We start from the raw sequence: 21,655 nt of genomic DNA, 5'->3' as shown, positions 1-21,655 counted from the left end.
CTCGATCTCGAAACTGCCTTACTTAGGCATCCTGTCAAGACACAGTCCGCCCGACTAGACCGCAGTCGTTGCATAGTGTGTTATGCCGAGAGAAGAGCGCGAGCTTTTAAGGAGAGGCTAGGGAATTATGCATACAACGATAAAGCATCAATAAGAACAAAACAAGCTCCAATGGAAGAGGTCCTGCAACGGTCCGTCCATAAGAAGTGGAATTCCAACCTGGAATACGAACGACTGATTCATGGAAACAAAAACACATCATTCACGACAAGCCAGCAGGAGCACCCACCTACTACACTTATGCTAAGCGAGTATTCGCAAAGGAACGCAAACTCAACAGACGAAGCGCAAAGCAGATCATATCCGTCATAGTAAGATACAAGAATATACTATTTTGGCGTAGGATATAAAGAGGGCTGATCTTCCTTACTCCGGGAAGCCTTCGAACGAAAGAGAAAGGCCATCTTCTCCCAGACCTCGGCGCATGAATCCCCCTTACACCTCTGTGGAGAAGCAACATCAAGACGTATTGGTCTAATGGACGAGCCTGCTTGAAATTAGAGGCGTTGTTGCCTGTTGATGAATGAAAGAAAGCAAGACTGGGACGAATCAAGATTTGGGAAGGCTCGAGTCTAGTTAGGGAACATGTTTTAGACTAGACTTTATATCACTTGTTATTACTCATTCTTCATATCCTAAAGCTTAAGACCAGAGTTGGCTGTTGACCTCGAGATGGACTCATCGTCTCTTGACACTAGATACAGTGATACTGACTCTTGGCTGTTCATACGGATTTTTGAGGCACACGGTTTCTGTTCTGATACCGAACACTATATAGCTTATTTCCCATGCCGTATTTCATGTCAGGAGATCGTAGAGAAACCAACCTCGTCGCGATTCACCCGTACACTCTCCTGACACGCACAGACTACTCCTCATCTATCTCCGCTTGCATCTGCACTTCTGTGAGAACAAATGTTAGTTTTAACAAGTAAAATATATGGGTTTGACTTACTCCAGATTTTGCTTGCGGCGTCAGCTATAACCTTTGCCTTGATGAGTAGCTTCTCTTCATATTTCTCTTCATCCTTTCCTTTGAGACGGATCTTGTTTGGTTGTGCCTGGGCAGATCAGTATTTCTCATCCGATGGAAGCTCATGGCTTGTGCTTGTGTTGGGATACTGACCTGCATCAACACGGGCAGCAGCTCTGTAGGATCTGCATTTGCAATTGTTGCTACTGTACGAAAACCGTTCTCCCAGAATACACGGCTGCGAAATGTCAGCAACACTGGTTATCATTGAAGTAAGAGACACTTACGCTGTCCGGCTTTTGATAAAGGGAATCTTTGCCAAAGCCAGTAGGTCAGCTCTTGCACCAGCCACAAGACGATCAGAAAAATGGTCAAGAGCTGCAGCCATCACTCTATAAACATATTAGCAACGCAATTGATAAAGTCCAAGGTGACGCACCCCCAGCTCATTTGTTCACAAAACTTGATCATTCCAGCAGCAAAACCTTGACAAGTTTGTGAAAGGTTTTGGACCATTCCACGAGGCACGTCGTATTTGCGTGCGACTATGTGAATGGGCACCTCATTGCACAAATCACGCAACTGGAGAGCTAGATAGAAGCGTCGATGCACCCGAGCTACCTGTTTCTCTTCTTGCGTAGTTTCTCGAAGCGTGGCGCCTTGAGCCCTTGTCGACCATTAGTATAAATGTTGCACATCTGGGAGCTTAACTTACAGCTTGAGTACCGTCGTAGGCTTGATACCCAGAAGGCGCAAAACCCGCAAACCACTTTCATCCAACCTTTCCATTTCATTTCTAAATACTTGCCAGTTAACCATGACGCCAGACTCTTGGACCGGTGTGAATGTGTATAATACGTGCATTTCGCCATCCATGACAAACGCCTGAAGAGCTCGGCTAAGTTCATCATGGACGAATACACCGTCATCTGGGTCGATGGCGGAGGCCACAATTGCCTTTCCCAATTGTGTCGCTGTGAACATCGACAAAGAATCTTGAGTGATGAAACCCATGGATTCTATTTCCTCTAGGCTTGAGGTTATGCATTTCTTGACAAACTGGGCGTCATGGGTATGACTCAACAGCGATTTTGAGAAGTAATCCGATATGGCCTCATGGCTGGTTGCCAGACGGATAGATATAACCTCTAGCAGAGCACTGAGAATGTTAGCGAAAGGCAGGTATTAGTCAAGCGAAGGACTTACCGTTGAATACGTCGGTTCTCAGTACTCAGGCAGCTGGCGACTGGTGGCAACTCGGCGTTCATGAGCTCTACAACCTGCTCGAGATCATTCTCTCGGCAGCAAAGGTATGTTTCGCCAATGGGAGCCTTGCCTTGCCTTCCTGCACGCCCTCGCATTTGCCTCAGCATGGATGGCCCAACAAAGTCCCGTCCCATTCGGCAGTTGTGAAGAATTACTCTTCTTGCCGGCCTGTACCTGTCAGCAAAGATCTCAGTACTCAAAGGGACAGACTTGCAGATTAATACCAGCCGCCAAACTACACGTGGCAACGCAAACGAGCAATGTTCCAGCATCGTACGCCGCCGCGACGAGATCTCTCTCTTCGGTTGTTAAGCCGGCCTATACTGTTAGAGGTGTTTGTAGGACTAATCACTAAAGACGACTTACGTCTGTTATGGTTAGCTTTAAATTTAGACACTGTTAAATGACTGTTTCGCTTACGGTGAAATGCAACGCCATAAAGCACAGTTTCTTCTAACACTGGATCGAGTCCAGTATTGAGACTGCGGAGCTCTCCAAGCAGATCCATTCGTCTATCCACAACATCAATCCTAAGTTCGTGCGGAGCAGGCATGGCTCGAGTAATCCATCGTGCATCCGACTCGCACATGCCGCGACTCCCAGCAAAGACAAGAGCTCCGAAGCCAGCAACAGCAGTCTCGCAAGCCAGTGTTACTACTGCGTTTAGCACTGGGTCGCGCAGCTCCTTGTGATTAGAAGGCTCGATCCGTCGAATGGGTTTCGTCTGTGCCTGTGTTTGTGTAGTCCGACTATTGAGTTGTGCTGCTGTCTTGATGAGACTGCTTGTAGAACCTGCGGGATAAATGTTGCCGTCATACACGAGATGCTCCTCAATGGGAACCGGTCGATACCGAGTTTCGTAACAGTGCCCACCAAGCCATTTGGCCATCATGTCCATATTCTGCTTTCATGTTAGAAAACATAATTTACATGACTGAAGCGAGCGATTGAACGTACTGGAAGAGTAGCGCTCATGCCAACGATTTGCACAGATTGTTCGAGGCTGAGCAACTTGGTCGCCATGAGTTCTAGCAGATACCCGCGGTGATCATCATCAATCATGTGTAGCTCATCGAGTACAACTGCGCTGAGTTTAGAGATAGAACAATCGTCAATAGCTGTATTCACGAGTGCATTTGCCTTGAAATTGTCAACGGGGTTCTTGCAAAGAGATCGTATACACCAACCTTCTCTAGTGTGCACACACCAATATCAAAGTCGGCCCAAGTCGCTCTAACTTTGCCACCTCCAAAGAAACCCACGACACGGACTGCATTTTCATCAGCCCGTCGACGCCAGATGCGCTTGTCATCATCGATGGCCGTTTCAGGAGCAAAGCGCAACCCTTGTACCACACTACGTAGCCAGCGAACTTTCTCTTGAACCAATGCAACATATGGTAATACAAGGAGGGCCTTTGTCCCTTTTTCTTGCAATATTCTCTTGAGCATAAGCACTGGAGGTGTCAGTCAAGCTCACGCGATACCATTTTAAGTCTCACCATCAGCCACAAGGGATTTTCCACCGCCAGTCGGAGCACAATATACAAGGTTTTTCTCCCCTGTCAGGAGTCCGGGCCCTTTAAGGCACGCTTTCTGCCATGGGTATATCTGTTTTATGCCAAGCGAAGCAAAATTATCTACCATTTGCCGTGGTAGGTCATATGAAGGATGGCTCAAATCAAGCTCGGGATCACGAGAAGAAGTAGGAGTTGCAGCTATGGATACTCTCTGGGAATACTCAGAGGGCCCGACTCGCTCATCTAGACGAACAATGCGGCTCGCCGAAATTCTAGGAGCAGTCGAGGGAAGGCTAGAGGCTCGTTGAAATTGAACCGTTGTGCGAGATGCAGGCGGAGCTGTTCTATGTTCTTCCCCTGCAATCGTCAAGCTCCTTTTGTGTCCAGCGACAGAAGTTGTAGCGAAAGTGGTCTTGTTCTCATGTGTTGTTTGGACACTAGTCGTGTGCATCAAACCTCGCATGCTCTTCATGGTCAAAAAAGGGGGTAAGAGGACAAGATGCAAAAGAAGGAAATTCGTATCCGTACAAAAAAGTCAACAAGAAAGAAATAAACAGCAATTAAACCTCCAAGTCCATTACTCTTTGTTTGTAAAGTCACCGCAAATTTAACGTGATTTGCGTGTCTTGACGTGTCGGGAAACCCAGGAAAGGACAGGCAACAAACGCGATGTCACGTGTGTAACTTAGACGGAACGCGGGGGCCTGAAGGGTGAAGGGTGTTCCTGACGATTGTGCCCCGCGGCAGGATGGGGGACGATGATTGGCCACTGAGCCCTGCACTGTTTCCCATCAACCGCCTACGGCAGGTGGCATAAACCTGACCTGCCTACCTTCCCTGCTGGGCTTGCCTCTTCCATTCAGTGTTCCTACGTTAGTGCCCCTGTTTCCATTAATTGATTGCGATCCATGACCTGTGAAATTATTTCCACCCCATTTAGGAGGTATTTGTTTGTATGGTGCTTGGTCTATTGAATTTGTGTCATTTGTTGACGATCGATGATGTTTTTTTATTACCATATTTTACCTCATGAAATATCTACAGTATTTTTCCAGAGGACGTACTTGATGACATTCGGGCGCAGACTGATTATTCGACAATTACATTGCATGCACTCTGTAGATGCAGTGCACATTCCCAGCCTGTCCACGACCTTGCATCTCGTGTGCGCCACTCCCTCTTTAGGTCGGATTACGGGTATACGTGTACCATCGCTGTCCGCTGTACAGCAAAAATTTCAATATGATTCGGATGTTCTGCTTGAAGCTGGTAGAATGGTTAATTGAGTCGACCGATGCTAATCGCGTAGTGTTTTTAACGTATCTCCTATTCACCGAGGTATCGTGTTGTTTCGCATTGTCTGTACCAAGTCTCGAGTGTCGTTGGTTGACCGTTCCCCTACAGTCGGGTCGGGTGTTTAGCCCCACGACCCTTTCCAATCACCTATGTCCAGTACGTTCTTTTTTTTCGGAGGGGCCACTAAGTTAATTGGCTTGGGGGTGTGCCTTGTCCGATCCGTCTATGGAATCTTGATTCGACGACCACTTGACAACACGGTGCAGCAGCAGAGCAGAGAGCAGCATCAGCATCGCTTTCATCAGCCTGCAGCTCCGACGCCTTGGCTACCAACAATAACCCGGCTGTCATCTTCTTCTTAATTTTATTTCTTCTTTCCTTCAACCGTATCTGCACCGTGGAGGTCCAACCCATACTGTGCCACCCTAACGTCTTTTTTTCTTGCCTATCGCCAGATCGGCCGGCTCATTTCACGCGACAGGTCGTGATTCAGACCAGACCGTCACCGAGACATGTCTGTCGTTTCAATTTCGGCATGGCCATTATCTGGGTATGGGTCAAACCTGGCCAGGCCTCCATGCTAAGTGCAGAGGCTGCGGCACTATAGTATCTCTCTATTATTTTATTCTAGGTGTACGAAAGCCTCACAAAGAACATTGATACGTACCTCGACTCGAATTGCGGCATTGTCTTCGGTACGAGAGAGAGAGAGAGAAGAAGGACAGCCACTTGCATAAACGATCAGATATCCACTGGCATGTGTGGCCACGACTAACGTTGATAAACAAGGTCACAGACTCAAGGTGGCAGGTTCTACTTGAGATTGCCGTAATGATGCCAGCACTTGGGTAAATTGTAGCAACGAGAGTCTTGAGACATTCACCTCCGATATGGTAAGCTGCTAAGCAAACTCGGCATGGGCCAGACGGGAAAAAAGCCAGTCGAGGTCAAACAAGGGGGGTCTGAGCCCACCATCCATCATTAAAATCATTTACGTATGTAACTACCTCTGATAAGTACTTGTTCTGGTAGCAAATCGGGCTTGCCATTGCCAGGGTAGGCCATGCCATGCCTGAGAAGGAACCCGAACAGAACAGCAAAGGACCAAAGACACCAGCGTCCGTTTCTGCCTCTCTCTCTCTCTCTCTTTCTTTCTCACACACACACTCCCAGAGTCAGATCCTTGTCAATCACGGTACGTACCTCGATGGATCCGCTGCAGGGCATCATCTCTGGGCAAGCAACCGTCTGTCCATCCAACCGGAGCCCCGGCCACGTTTGTGGAGCTGAGAAGGTTCACTTAACCAGCAGCTCAATCCTTAGCCCTATTGCCGATTCCCTCTCGTCAGCTCCCCCCAACTCTGAGGACCTCAACATCATCACCGCACATTCGTGTTTTTTCCTCTGGCGCGAAATTGACGAGCCTAGGTCTAGCTGGGATTGCCGATGGATGAAATGTTCATCGGCACTAGTAGTGTTACTCTATTCGCTAGACTTTGTAGCAAATCACTAGACCTATCTTTTGTCAGTATTGGACAGCATCAGCCGCGTAGTAATCTTCATCAACTATTTTAACACAATACAATCTTAAACGATCAATTGTGTCAGTCCAGATAGCTCAACATCGCTGGATCTATTGGGCCAAGACGTCATGATGGTGGAGAGGCAGGAAACAGCTAGTTAGTCGCATCATCGAAGCAAGAAAATACGGTGGTTTGGGCCAAGGGGTCCATTATTGACGGTGTTGTGCTGTCAAAACGTGGTAACCCGTCTTTTTGCGCATTGCTCCTTGTCGCGCAGCAAGGCGACGTACTCTGGACAGGGCTAGTTATATTGACCCTTTTCATGAGTAAGGTTATATCCATTATGGAGGTATTGATAATATACCAAAGCATAGGCTTCGGGAAGACATGTCAACAAATCTGACGTGCCAGAAATGACGCGAGATATGAGACTCTGTAATCACTGAAGTCTTCGATGTCCCAAATGAAGAGATAACTCGGTAGAGTGAGGTGAATGATGGTGCATGTCACTGGCTAGACAATAGTTTATAAGCTACCTATTAAGGTAGACACCTGTGTATAGTCACTCGGATAAAGGGTATAAGTGCGTTTTGCGATGGAAATATGACTCAACGTCAATAAGCCTGCAGTTTTGTCATTGTGGCTTCTCAAGCAAAAAGAAGGGAAAAGTGCGGCCTTAATACCCGGCGACGAGTCTGTAAACATTCGTTGGATTGAGTCGTCGGCGGGAAGGGAGGGTGCAAGGGTGTAGGAGATGTAACGGGAAATGCGGATGACTTGGCACCCCATGCTCTCTCTAATAAGCTCCATGCTCTTCCAAACTCACATTCTTGTGACAAGGTCTTGTAACATCACGCTTTCTTGCAATACGTCCGGTACAGAACTCTACCCGAAACCGAAATGTAACTCTTCCTCAGCCAAAGTGCGAATATGAAATTCAATGTAATGTGGCAGAGTGGCTTTCGAACTGCAATAAGGTCCTAACGTACAAAGTACTATGAACGTCGATCTGGTTGTTGGTGCAAGGTGAGCAGGTGCCATGCCATGCCTGAGACTGCATGGGACAGCAATGTGGGAGAGAGCAAAAAGGGTTGTCGAACCGAAGTAAAGGAACATTCATTGCCTTGATACCCAAAGTGCTGTGTATAGTGGCAGAGATATCGCCGGACAGAAAGTTCCTTGAAAAGTCTGTACCTTTATCTCCGACAACAAGGGCGATGATGGATGGTACAAACAGACAAATCGAGGACGAGCAAAAATGAGACAAGGTTCCATCACTCATTCATCCATTTACGCATAGCTATACCGTATACATCATTTGCCCGACTGTTTCCAGTTACCTAGCCACCACCACACCTGGCTTGCCTGCCTACGTGCTTAATTTTGGATACTTCTTACACCGATTCACACGAGACTGCATGTCTGCATGTGCAGTCTCGGTAAGATCATTTATAGATGTCTACTTTCAATGCTGTTTATTCAGGTAGTCTTGCATATGTAAGTATCTAGAAAATACTGCCTTGTCAACCTCAGCTTCGACAGTCTTATAGGCCCTAAATTAGATTTTTCCACCAAAAAAGGTGACTTGACGTCTCGACCAGACGGAGCCAAACCAATGCAATCTATGGTGACCCGGCTTCGTAGTGGTTTTGACTTCTCCCCCCCAGGCATGGCCTAGTCTTCTCTTTGTGGGAGGACCCGTGGACCCATAGACACGCCTCAGAGTTGGGTTGAGATCCGTCGGCTCGTCAGTGCTGCGAGACCCAGATGGACCCCGTGGAGACTTGAAGTAACGCTGATGACCAGGGTGCTGGATGTAGAAACTGTGTTGACATTTATCGTGCCTGGGGTGCAAGATAGGTTTTCTTGGGTGCTCATCAGCCGCCACCTGATTAGTGGCTACCTGCTCGCTACCTGCTCGGCTCTAAAACAACCCCTGCCGTGCACTATAATCAGAGTGGATGCATCGACCAGGCCAGGGCCGCCGCCTCGGGGTGCCAGTGCCAGGACGTTTCTTCTCCCAGCGCCTGGGAATCATGCCTCTTCCTCCTTCTTAACCTTACTCACTCCATCTTTCAGAGTAGTAATCGATATCTATCTCGAGCTTCTAGCTCTACTCACTTTCCACAGCCGGGACGGATTTGTTCCACCTCGAGCTATTTTCATCTCGTCTCTTATATCACTATTAGAGTTCTGCACCTTATACGCCTTGCACTCTTGCCCACCTAGGCTATTTCATCCTCGCAGCTTCCGCCATCAAGCCATCACCTCGGGCATGCCTTCATACGCGATTCACCACATCTCATTGTTGCGCAAGTGATTATCTGCTGCATGTCATGGCCCAACAAAATGTGAGTCAAACTTCTATTTCCTCTAATGAAAACCTTCACTCGCTTTCTCCCCACTATACTTTTTTATGTTTATACCTGGGCTCTCCCATTTCACTTCGAACCTGTGAGGTTGTGGGCGCGATTGGACCTGGCCTCTAACACAAAACTCAGGACTCCAAAGTCTCAGACCCAGACGCTCAATCTGCTTCCGACCCAATGACTACTCAATCAGGTTTGGACAGCGCGGCCAAGGATGCCAGCGCAGATGCAGCTTCTGGGTACGGCACTCGTTCTCGTAACAGGAACAGCTCATCGCGTATCAACTACGCTGAGGATAGGGACATTGATGCCGATGTTTATGATTATTATCACGACAAAAAAGACGGTGACTCCAAAAAGACGTCTCGTCAGTCCAGTGCTGCTGTGAACAGCGATGCGCCGCCCCGTGGCGGTGCCAGTTCGCGCAAGGCTGTCATTGACGAGACGTCCAAGCCAGCGCAATCAGCAAATACCCCCAAAGAGCAACAATCTGGCAGCTCAAACAGTTCTTCTACCACCACACAGCCGCCGGCTTCTTCTTCTCAGCCTACACGGAAACGCAAGGTTGCAAGCAGTTCAACAGGTTCCACTAACCAAGCTACGTCGACCACCAGCAACACGACAAAAAAAGCAACGACATCCGGAACAGCTGCCGGCATTTCATGGCCGGAAACTAACATGTTGACTTTTGAAAACTCCAAAGGACAGCCCGTTGATGGTCAGATGATAGCCGACGATGGCACGGTGCTAGAGCCAAATGGTAACGTCTTGAAAAAAAAAGTCCACCAGAAATTCAGATTGAGCGTAGCTAACCTGGCGACGCAGATCATGTGTACCTTGTCTGTGAACCGCCTGGAGAACCCTATTATTTGGGCCGCATCATGGAATTTCTTCATGTCCAGAATGACAACAGCAGACCTGTGGAGGCAATCCGCATAAACTGGTACTACCGACCAAAGGATATTGGCCGAAAGTCCACAGACACACGTATGGTCTTTGCGACCATGCATTCCGACATCAGCCCGTTGACTGCGCTTCGCGGGAAATGTCAGATTCACCACAAAGCCGAGATTTCCAATATGGACGCATATCGCAAGACGTCGGACAGCTTCTGGTACGACAAACTGTATGATCGGTATATCCAAAAGAATTACGACCTGATTCCGACGCGTTCCATTGTCAACGTTCCAGCCAACGTGAAAAAGGTGCTTGACGAACGCTGGAAGTACGTGCTAGTCGAACAGGGGCGTGGCAAGGAGCTCACTAGCGCCGTTAAGCTCTGCAAGAGATGCACAGGCTATTGCGCAAGGTACGTACCACATTTTGACTTACACTGCCCCACGTCCCTGTCCTACCCACGTTCAGTGGCTGACTTGATTGGCGCACTTCAGCAACGACTCAGTTGACTGTGCCGTATGCCAAAACACATATCATATGAATTGTGTGAACCCCCCTCTACTCAAAAAGCCATCCAGAGGTTTCGCATGGTCATGCGCTGCCTGCAGTCGTGCGCAAGAGCGAAAGCTGGAGGCTCGCAACACTCCTAATGTGAATGATCCAACCCTGGATGCCGACGATGACGAGCCAATGGATGAAGAGGATGAGGAGATGCAGGGGGTCGACACCAGCCGCACGAGTCCGGAAGAAGGAGACCATGCTCCTCACGAAGGCACCGCGGAACAAATATACCAGGCCTCGCTCTGGCCTTACCGGTACCTAGGAATGCACTGCAAGCCTGAGGATGCTCTCGACTATGACGACAGAATTCATCCCCGCGCAGCTACGAGAATTGGCCCAAGGAACCAAGCGACAGTTTTGCCATGGCCAGGACAACCGGTAGAGTATGTCAAGCCGCTCGAGTTCAAGAAGAATGGCAAAAAGGACACCAAATCAAAGGAAGCATTGGCTGCGATCGAGGCTGAAAAGATCTCTCGCGGAAATCGACCAAAATGGGTACAGGACATGCCTCCTGGCTACACTGTCCGAGGCGAGGATTGTGATGAAGACGACCCTAATTGCACCGCAAAACCCATGTGGATACCCCCTTCAGAGGACGTCATCAAAGAGAAGGACATCAATCAGTACATGGAAAAGGCCAAGGCAATGGCCAAAGATCTTGGTTTGCCAGAACGCTCGACAAACCTGCAGGATGTTGCTGCCGATACATTATTCCACACTGGATTTGACACGAAACGTGCCCTCAAGGCTCTTCCAGAAAAGGACAAGGCGGAATTCAAAGAGCCAGAGTTGACACCGGCAGAACAAAAGAAATTTGAAGAAGCTGTTATCAAATACGGCTCCGAGCTTTATCTCGTGAGAAAGCATGTTAAATCCATGTACTACGGCATGGTGACCCGCTACTATTATGCTTGGAAGAAATCAGAACGAGGGATGCAAGTCCTGGAAAATATGGCTGGTCGAAAGGGGAAGAAAGAGGCGAAACGAGCGGAAGCTGCCGCCAACAAGATGGCTGACGACGTTGCGGACAACGACGACGATTCCGCCTTTGACGCCGAGAAGGCAAACCAGAAGAAGCGAGGATTCGTGTGTCAATTCTGCTCGACAACTTCATCCAGGCAATGGAGACGTGCCCCAAACCCTACATCCGGCGTTGTCAACGATGGTGGCTCTAAAAGTTCGAACAAGGACAAAGGTCAGGAGCGAGTGGTCGCACTGTGCCGCCGATGCGCCGAACTCTGGCGACGGTATGCCATTCGATGGGAGGACATGGAAGAGGTGGCCAAGAAGGTGGCACAGTCAGGTGGCCGAGCTTGGAAGCGTAAGCAAGATGAAGAACTTCTCAAGGAACTGCAAGCCGCAAAGGAGATGGGTATGATGACGCCAGAACGTGCGCCAACCCCCTCAGCGGCGCCAGCAGCTGTTGCCAATGTACAGGAACCGCCACGAAAGAAGCTCAAGAGTGTGCCTTTGGATAAGGACGCAGACAACGGCCATTCCGATACGGCCAGCGCAGCTGGCTCTACTACGTCTAAAAAGAAGGACAAGGACAAGAGCGTGGAAAGTGTCACAGTCCCCGAGATGCCAAAGCCTCGAGTTCTGCCATGCGCAGTCTGTGGCGAATTGGAACCTCAAGGAGATCAGCACCTATCATGTCGAGAATGTCGCTTGACAGTACACCGCAACTGCTACGGTATTATGGACAACCGGAATCCTGGAAAATGGACATGCGACATGTGTGTGAACGATAAAAACCCGCAGGTTTCGATTCATTACAAGTGCATTCTGTGTCCTCATGAGTACACAGAACATGATTTTGTGGAACAGCCAAAACTGACGCACCATAAAAAGAAAATGTCAGAGAAAGATCGAGAGAGGGAGCGTTTGGAAGTTCAGCAAGCTCGAAAGGCTGCAGACTTTTACCGCAAGAAGCAAGAGGACATGAATCGACCAGTCAACCCTCGGGAGCCACTCAAGAGAACCGCTGACAACAACTGGGTCCATGTTACTTGCGCTGTTTGGACTCCAGAAGTCAAGTTTGGCAACGCCAAGGCATTGGAACCCTCAGAGGGCATCCCCTCAATCCCTAGGGCTCGATACAATGAGACCTGTAAAATCTGCGACAAGGTTGAAGGTGCCTGTGTCTCTTGTCATCAGTGTCGCACCCCACGTAAGTATTTGTGCTAGGATGACTGTGTTTCGATTTGCTGACTGGAGATATAGTACACGTGGAATGCGCACGACAACAGGGACATATTCTTGGGTTCGAAATTTCACCTGTGAAAGGCTCTCGGAGAGACCAGGTCAACGTTGTAACCGTCAATGGAGAAAGCGGCACCATGTCAGCGACAGTGTGGTGCAAGGAACATGCTCCTACCAAGACTACTGTTCATCATATGCACGACATTGTAGACGATTCGGGTCTTAACGCCCTACAACTCTATGTTCAGAATTTCAAGCAAGCCGACCTCACTCTGACAGGCACCGCCCGCAAGGCCAATCTCATGACGAATGCAGCCAAATTGACCGGCACAGCGACGCAGCCTGGCCTACGCAGGTCTTCAACAACCACTCTGCCCACAAATCATCAGCACAACGGGCATACAAGAGAGGCTGCCTTGGATCCCAAACAGCCAGGAGGAAAGGTTTGCATTACTTGTGGTATCGACGTCAGTCCGAAATGGTACCCGATTGACAATTCACAAGAACGCGAACTCACCAATGGCCATTACGGCACACTTGGAAGCGAGGCACAGAAATTTGTGGAACAAAGGCGTTTTCAGTGTCACCAGTGTCGCAAAGCTCAGCTCGCAGCGAAGGCGCACCCACCGCCACGACAATCACCCTCCATGCCAGACGCTCCGCCACCCCTTGCTCAAGAGGCAGCTATATCAGCTACTGCAGCACCACCTCTGCGTAGTCCGCCTCAGATGACCGCCCAACGTGAAGCACATGCTGCTGCTTATGCCTGGCCGCCTCATGGCCATACTCAGACAGGACCCCCAGCGATGCAAGCGCCTTCACTTGTCGCCGATCATGCCCTTGGAGCTCGGCCACCAGCTCCTCACGCCTATGCAGCTCCACCACCTCATCGGCCGGCATATAGCGATTGGGGCCGACCCGCAAGTCAGCAAAGCTCTCCTTCTCGACATATAAACGGAGGGCCTCCTCCTCCTCCCCCTATTCATAATGCACCACCGCCAATGACGAACTTGTCTTCCTTGCGACCACCGCCCGTAGTCGGGCCTGTGCCGACTGCACCACCACCTGCGAACCATCACGGCGGTCACCCTTCGTCGCCATACACCAATGGATTGCCTCTATCTCCTCGGCAACTCAATGGACCAGCACCTCCATCTCGATACGCTCACCCATACCAACACCATGGGCGACCTGTCCCTCCAGCACACCTTCCACCACCGAATATGGCAAATGGGGCGCCGCCGCCGCCTCCCCCGCCACCCAGGGGAGAGGGATACCCTCATGAGATTAATCCGCAAAGACCACCATACACTCCTCAGACGAGTCCGCCTGGCTCTCGAAACGGACACCCACCTCCACAAAATCGTCCAGCAAGCGGAGCAAGCGCCAGCCCTTCGCTACGAAACCTCCTATCGTAGCTTAACGAACGGTCAATGGCAGCTGCACCCATATTCCACTTTGATAGGCGCAACTCAGTATACTTATATACACCCCTCAATGAGGGCACGATTGTTTCTGGGAGCTGAGTGTGATGAGATTGATTGATTGTCAGAGGGATCGATTGCATTGGGGTTAGCGACTTGGGTATTGGAATGAGATGCGGATGGAAACCATCTTTGTTAGAGTATTACTGTAAAAGGCACAGGAGTATAGTGCCGGATCTTTTTAGCTTATTATAGATAAAATCAAGAAATGCCAGTTATGACAAATGCTTGTGTACTTTCTCGGGTGTTTTTACAATGACTTTTTGAATGTTTGTTTCCTTGTTTCCTGATTTCTCGTTTCCATGGTTCTCTTTGACTTTATCCACTATGAAGGGAAATTACATAGACATCCCACTAAGTTACAGTATAAACCAATTAGAAAATCAACCCGTTTTCCTGGTCGCTAGCGAGTCTAACTGATTCTAGCTAGCGGCTTTTCGCTCTCCACTCTAAGAACTCCAAAGCCCAGTGTACGTTCAGACGTCCCCAGGTCCCTAAGCCTCAGGGTCTAGTCTTTGACGACAACTGCAATCCACGTTTATGATTAAACCTTGTTGGATTCAATTTTGACTTTACTTGTTAGATATAGCATCAGTGATAATCGATGAATTTAGCATCAAGAATCAAAACCCCAAGTCGCAAGTCAAGGATAACACCCTCACATCTTGAAAATGACGTCCCGTTACAGTGGAGGTAACCAAGGTAGGTACGTACAGTACCTTAGTCGTGGCGTTTCAGGGCTGAGGTGGCTCAGACTAGAACCTCTCACCTCAGTTCAACATCAGCCAGAGTAGCATCTCGACGTTCAATCTCTCCCCTCCCTTCTTAGTCACTGCATCATTCTTTTTTAAGCTGCCTTGTAGCGTTGAAATTCAGAAAAACATAGGGCGAGCTGATCGCGCTATCATCAACTGTGTCGTCATACAGTCAATTGCGACCGTGATACCTACCAACATCTTCAACCACATCTGTCCCTGCCGATCTTTATCTTCCCTACAGCGGAACTCGTTCTTCATTCCGTCGCATAGCGGATCTTTTTATCATCTAAAAGCCCTGTCTTAAAAGCTAAGGGCCGATTGATTGCGAACCGAGGATCCATAGTTCCACGAGCTACCACATCTACCACCATTCATCATGGCGCAAGTCCTCCTTGACCTCTTTTACTCCTTCGGGAACTGCCTCAACTGCTTCCCCGGGAACCCCAACCTGAAAATCAACAACCGAAGCTTCAAGATCCTAAGACTTCTCGGAGAAGTAAGTCCCTGACCCCAAGTCTTCCGGGTTACCCGTCACTGACAGGCGCTAGGGCGGTTTCTCATACGTCTACCTCGTCGAAGACACCTCTACCCATGAGCTTTTCGCCCTCAAGAAGATCCGATGTCCCTTCGGCGCCGAATCAGTCCAGCAGGCCATGCGCGAGGTCGACGCCTATCGCCTCTTCTCCCACGTCCCGACCATCATCTCTGCCATTGACCACTCTGTTGCGACCGAGCGTGGCGCTGACGAAGCTACGAAAACCGTATACGTCCTTCTACCGTACTACAAGCGCGGTAATTTACAGGATATGATCAATGCGAACTTGGTCAACCACGATCGCTTCCCCGAGCGCCGCCTTATGCTTCTTTTCCTTGGAGTATGCAAGGCTCTCCGCGCCATGCATGATTACAAGCCTGCCGTGGAGCGCATGAATATGGGCCGAGAAGAGGATGAGCTGAACAATGGCGAAAGAAATAACACAAGAGGCAAGCGCACCGAAGAAGAGGAAGAGGGTGAGCAAGAGCGAGGTCTGCTGGAAGGCGAAAGCCAAGTCAATGGTGGCAGATCAATTCAACATTATTCCCACAGAGATATCAAGCCAGGTGAGCAGTCAGCTGTACCAATTTACTTTCAAGCGCTAACATAGCATCAGGTAACATCATGATTGATGACACTGGTTCGACCCCGATTCTTATGGATCTTGGATCCGTTGCGCCCTCGCCTATTCCTGTAACATCACAATCTCTCGCCCTTCAGATCCAAGACACAGCCGCCGAGCACTCAACAATGCCTTACCGCGCCCCTGAGCTTTTTGACGTCCAGACCGGCATGGTGATCGACACAAAGGTTGATATCTGGTCGCTGGGCTGTACTCTCTACGCTTGCCTCGTTGGCAAGTCACCCTTTGAGATGCGCTCGGATGAGACTGGTGGTACCCTGTCGTTGTGTGTTTTGGGTGGTGACTGGCGTTTCCCCGATGAGGGCCCTGCTGGTGTCAAGCGGAATAACAGCATGCGCCCGCAGCAAGGACAGTCGCAGCAGCAGCAGCAGCAAGCACCTGCGGTTGAGATTAGCGAGCCTATTCGCGAAGTCGTGAGGAAGTGTCTTTGTGTCGAGCCTGCGGAGCGGCCTGACATCAACGAGCTCATCCAAATGGTCCAGACAGTCATTGAGGAGCTACCTGATGATTCTAATTAGGTGCCACATGTGTGTGGGTGTGTGTAATTTTCAAGGTACTGTATTACAGAGCGACGAGTTATGGATACCGGGAAAGATATTTCCTTGTTGATCATCTACGGGTCGAGGATGCATTCGCCTTGGCCTAGATGTTTATAGCTATCAATTCACATGAAGGAAATGGCGTTTTAGGAACCGCAAATAGAGCCATTTATTGGTAATTGACTAAGTTCTTGTTTCATGGCCATGCTGCTCTCGGCTACTGCACCAATCGTGCTACAACTGATGCCCAGTCGAGTGGAATGCCGTGGTAACCCATCAAGTCTCATTATGTTTAATCCGCAGTGTAATATTGAGCAAGACCAGTCGGCTTGCTAGCATTTCAAACGACAACCCAACGCCTGTCTTGTTCTGAGTCTGTACAAACGCAACCCTCTAGTTCCGTGTCGCTCTACAGCTGGAGTTTAAAGGTGGCGACTTCGAAAGGTCGCAGCGTAATTGGGATCTTGCCATCTTCATATTCAATTTCTTCCAGGTCATCCTCCAAGATGTTTGTCTTGGTGACACGCTTGACGTCAAAGCTCGTTTTGATGGTACCACGACTGCGACCACCCAGAGATTCGTATACGCGAATAATGATGCTTTGTCCCTTGTTCACACGTAAACCCTCCTTTCGGGTCACGTCTTCATCGTCCTGGCCTCGCTTGATGGTGTCAAGCACCAGAGAGTCGGACTCGTCAGTGTTGACAAGCTTGATGGGCGCACTAGAAAGGCTTTCGAGGACGACCTTGGAAGCCGTGACAGGCTTCAGAGGATTGTTGAAAGCGTACGCAGCCTTGACCGTGGTCGAAGACAGACCTCCCTTGTGGGGAAGAATAGCCCATCGAATGGTGTGGCGTCCCATATCAGCATTGGCATCGGGTGCCTTGGGCGATCGTAGAAGTGACAATCGCATCATCTTGCCGGCGGTCGCGAAGCCATATTTGCAGTCGTTCAGGATAGAAACGCCGTAGTTGTTCTCTGAGAGATCAGCGAACTTGTGACAGCACACCTCGAATTTGGCCATGTCCCAGCTTGTGTTGTAGTGGGTTGGTCGCTTGGTGATGCTAAAAGCTGTCTCGTACGAAGCCTCATTGTTAACAACGTTGACAGGGAATTCAACCTTGAGGAACTTTGAATCTTCGTGCCAGTTGACGTTGGCCTTGACATCAATTTGAGGAGGTTGACCTTTAAGAGCCGCCGAGAGGGTGGTGTATGACTTGATCGAACTGTTTTCGCTGACCTTGATCTCAGTGACCAGGGTAACTCGATGGGGCTTCTGTTCAAAGATCTTGGTCTTGCCATATTCAACATTTCTGCGGGCATCGAGATGGTAAACTTCGACATCCCAAGCCTGCCAGTAAAGCGGAATATCATCGAATATGACAAACTTGTTGGCCTCACCGCCCTTCTCGACAACCTCGCGATCATTCTCAATGTCGTAAATGGACGTGATGACACCATTGTCGACAACAACACGGAGTTGGTCGTTTTGCAAGACATATACATCGGTTGACTGTTCCATTACAGTGACTGCAGGCTTCTCCTCTTGCACCTTGAACGAGCGGAGAGCCAGTAGTTGGCCGTCACCACATGCGACACCGACCTCACTATCGGAGAGCTCTACGAGCTCCTTTCGGTGCCAAGGCAATGTGTTGATGGCCACCGATTCGTCGAGAGAGGATGAGAACTGGCTGGTAACATGGAGCGCATCGTAGAGATCGTTCAGAAGACGTTTGCCAGTTTCAAAAACTTCAGCGTAGACCTAGGAACAGATTAGCAAAGCTTTTGAGTCGGATGGAAAGAACGCACCTTATCGGAATCATCGTAACACATCTCGATGCTACTTCCTGGTAGGCAGTCATGGAACTGGCAGAGAAGTACTGATTCCCACATGTCATCGAGATCCTTGGTTGGATACTTGTACTTCTTGTTCTTGATCGATGCAAACGTGGCCAGTTGCTCGATGTCTCGTAGCATCACCTCAGCCTTTCGGTTGTAGTACTTGTTGTTGGCCTGTGTGGTGTATGTTCCTCTGTGTAGCTCGAAGTAGAGTTCGCCGTACCAGGTAGGGAACTCGGTGGCTTTCTGGTTCAGTCGATCAAAATAGTCGTCAACAGTCAAGCCCATCTTGATCTTGGGGATTCCACCAATAGTGTTGCTAATTCCAGCGCATCGACGGAGCTTTTCAAAATGTTGCCAAGTAGGGCCGCCACCACCGTCACCTTTACCGAAGACAAGCAGAGAAGAGCTATCAACTCGCATCGTTTTATGTTTCTCGATACTTCTCTTCAAGTCGCCAAAATCGGCGTTGGCTGTGTATGTCTCGGAAGGAGGCATATGACAAATGACCTGGCTTCCATCGGGACTCACCCACATGAATGTCGTATGAGGAAAGTTATTGATATTGTTCCAGCTCAGTTTCTGGGTCAGGAAACGATCCATGTCGGCCAGGCGACAGAGTTGAGGAAGCTGGCTCGAATATCCAAAAGTGTCAGGAAGCCAGAACGTGCGACATCTCGAGCCGAACTCGGCCTCAAAGAACCGTTGGCCGTAGAAGAATTGTCGCACAAGCGACTCACCACTGGGCAGATTTGTGTCGTGCTCGACCCAGCTACCACCGATAGGGTGGAACTGGCCCTCCTTTACCTTCTGCTTGACTCGCTTGTAGGCAGCAGGATAGTAGGTCTTGAGCCACTTGTACTGTTGAGCTTGGGAACAAGCAAAATTGGCCTCTGGGTACCGCTCCATGAGATCGCATTGGTTCATCCAAGAGCGAACGACTTTGCGCTTTGTCTCAGCCCAAGGCCAGAGCCAGCAACTATCGATGTGGCAATGACCAATTCCGAAGACGACGGGATCCTTTCCTACTTCATACACCTTGTGAGAGTCAACATCGGGACCGAGAATTTCACGAGCAATTTCTCGGCACTTGAGGATAGAGTCCTGGTTGTTGACCTCGAATGTGTTGATTATCTTCATGGCTACAGCCAATGCATGATTCTGCTCAGCCGAATTCTCAGGAAGCTCACGGGCAGCGTCGCCGATCTCCCAGATATCTATGTGAAGCTTGCGAGCTGGTACGTTGACGGCCACAATATCGGCTTTGCTGAGGTTGAAGCGTCTGTTGGGATCCGGCGGAGCAATGGTGGTAGTACCGTTGGGGGCGTTTCCAAACATACCATTGCAAGCCATTTCGATATAAATAGTGTGCTCTTCGCCATCGCGGAATGAGTCGGGAATGATCCACTCAATGCGCTCTCCGCTGCCAGTGAGGCCTTGAATGGGGACACCATCCTCTGTCCAGATGGTACCCTCGTTGCTGGCATCCCAATGCAATTCAATGAGCTCTTCATCCTTGATGTCCTCAGGAATACGAAGGATGACCTTGAACCAATGAGTGGACCAGGAAGGACCAAAAGAAGTGCCGGTATGGGTTTCCCTGAATTCGTGACTAACAGCATCTTCAAATGTCGGACGGGAAAGATCCGGTGCGTCCCAGACGGAGAGTTGCACATGAGGTTTGCCTGAGTATCTGGCATTGTCCATGTTCCTGTTTTAGATAATAGTTAGCAACAATTTCACTTTTGAGAGCTAGTATGCCATACGCCTGTAAGTTGACCTTATAGTACTGCCCTGACTTATAGAACGGTTCAATGCGACCCTTCAGAATGCTCGTCTTGGGAACGCCGACGGGCCGCTCGGCGAAGAGGGGGTAGGAAGAATCATTTCCCTTTGGCTCGGTACCGCCACCCATAGTGAAGATGTCGGGATGTCCTGGAGCAGGAGGGGCTGATCGATTCGAGATACGTCGCTGCTTCCCGGAAACCGGTGGTCGAAGCTGGTCTTCAGGGGAAGGCGAGTGACGAGGACAAACTGCGGAAGTCGACGACACGCGGTCGAATGTATTGTTGATACTACTGGATTATGGTGAGCAAACGTTTGGGAGGTTGATGAGGACGTCAAACGAAGAGGAAACGAGATGGGGACGAGGAGACAATAATGATGAATGAAGATGGAGCACGTCACGAGGAGAGGAATGAGAATGAATTGGTATTGTATAGCTGAGTTCGGTGTTGATGAATGTACGGCACGTATGTCTGTGAAACGTAGGCGCGGGAACCAAGCTGTGTGTTAAGCTCTGTGCTAGGTCAAGTGAGCTCCGACAAGCTCCAAGGAGTGGGTGTTACGAGTGCCGATCGAGAGTGCTGACAATAACAACGGTGCATGGCGGTGTATCAGCTGGTCGAGGCTTTTCTGTCGAGGTCTGTCAAGCGCCAAGCCAGGACGAAAGCGGGGGATTGCCAACCACAAGTCAAGCAGCCATTCTCGTCGAGTCCCTGTACAGGGGTTGACGCACTTGCGGCACAGCAACCGGGGGAGGGGCCCCGCTAGACTCAGAACGACCAATCTCCTAGGCTAAGCAGTGCCTGGAATGGATCCAGGTGATTCACTGATCGGGTTTTGGGGAACCGGCCGTGTCTCTGTATATGGGGAGGAGATGGAGCCGGTTCTCGGGAGGACGAACATGTTGTGTCACTAATAAATCAACCATCACGTACCTCATGATGCCAATATTTCGATTCCTGGTCGGCAATATGTAGGGAGACCTCGATAGTGACTTTGAAAATCAGTGATCTAAAACGATGATCGGCAATGCGGTTGCGAATGGACATGAACAAACTAAGAGCTCTGGGGGAGAAGATGGAATGTTGATGAAAAGAGGAGCAACAGGTTAAGGATGGAGGTTAGGTAGCGAGTACAATGGATGTTCACAGGTGAAAGAATGCTGACGTTTAGAGACCTACTGGCTTCTGATGCAATTCCAAGGTATATTTGGGGAAGCCACGGCGGGCTTGACTGAAAGTTGACAGTCTTTGCTCCTGCTGTCTGATTGGAATCTGAGGTCTGTGATGACGCCAGGCACGAGCCACAAATCAAAGCCAGCAACAAGGCAAGCGCTTCGCCTCAGACTCACTCTCGACTTCTATGATCGAGCTTAGACTCATTGCAAGGAGTAGGTATTTGTGGCC

At 49.6% G+C, this 21,655-nt stretch overlaps 4 protein-coding genes across 4 annotated transcripts; 2 read left to right on the top strand and 2 right to left on the bottom strand.

Annotated features, from left to right (window-relative positions):
• Positions 1 to 928: 928 nt before the first annotated feature.
• On the bottom strand, positions 929 to 4,290 carry FGSG_06834 (uncharacterized protein; the record flags this gene model as incomplete). Its single annotated transcript, XM_011328186.1, has 14 exons — positions 929 to 963; positions 1,016 to 1,121; positions 1,187 to 1,271; positions 1,321 to 1,425; positions 1,473 to 1,700; positions 1,749 to 2,192; positions 2,240 to 2,467; positions 2,577 to 2,617; positions 2,666 to 2,667; positions 2,720 to 3,200; positions 3,257 to 3,417; positions 3,507 to 3,755; positions 3,801 to 3,909; positions 3,943 to 4,290. The coding sequence occupies 14 exons, from the start codon at positions 4,288 to 4,290 to the stop codon at positions 929 to 931; spliced, it is 2,622 nt and encodes an 873-aa protein (XP_011326488.1).
• A 4,683-nt stretch (positions 4,291 to 8,973) lies between these two features.
• Positions 8,974 to 14,084, top strand: FGSG_06833 (uncharacterized protein; the record flags this gene model as incomplete). The annotated part of the gene is made up of 5 exons (XM_011328185.1): positions 8,974 to 8,988; positions 9,139 to 9,766; positions 9,832 to 10,315; positions 10,482 to 12,634; positions 12,688 to 14,084. 5 exons carry the CDS (start codon positions 8,974 to 8,976, stop codon positions 14,082 to 14,084), a joined length of 4,677 nt encoding a protein of 1,558 aa, XP_011326487.1.
• Positions 14,085 to 15,284: 1,200 nt separating this feature from the next.
• On the top strand, positions 15,285 to 16,604 carry FGSG_06832 (uncharacterized protein; the record flags this gene model as incomplete). The annotated part of the gene is made up of 3 exons (XM_011328184.1): positions 15,285 to 15,404; positions 15,457 to 16,009; positions 16,060 to 16,604. The coding sequence occupies 3 exons, from the start codon at positions 15,285 to 15,287 to the stop codon at positions 16,602 to 16,604; spliced, it is 1,218 nt and encodes a 405-aa protein (XP_011326486.1).
• On the bottom strand, positions 15,983 to 20,379 carry FGSG_06831 (uncharacterized protein; the record flags this gene model as incomplete). Its single annotated transcript, XM_011328183.1, has 4 exons — positions 15,983 to 18,387; positions 18,435 to 18,911; positions 18,996 to 20,175; positions 20,231 to 20,379. 4 exons carry the CDS (start codon positions 20,377 to 20,379, stop codon positions 17,035 to 17,037), a joined length of 3,159 nt encoding a protein of 1,052 aa, XP_011326485.1. The 3' UTR covers positions 15,983 to 17,034.
• Between the last annotated feature and the right edge of the window lie 1,276 nt (positions 20,380 to 21,655).

Source organism: Fusarium graminearum, chromosome 4 (genome assembly GCF_000240135.3).
Source record: "Fusarium graminearum PH-1 chromosome 4, whole genome shotgun sequence".
In the NCBI taxonomy this organism is placed as follows: Eukaryota; Fungi; Ascomycota; class Sordariomycetes; order Hypocreales; family Nectriaceae; genus Fusarium; species Fusarium graminearum.
The sequence above is the reverse complement of the archived record's forward strand: the minus strand, read 5'-3'. Positions and strand labels throughout refer to the sequence as shown.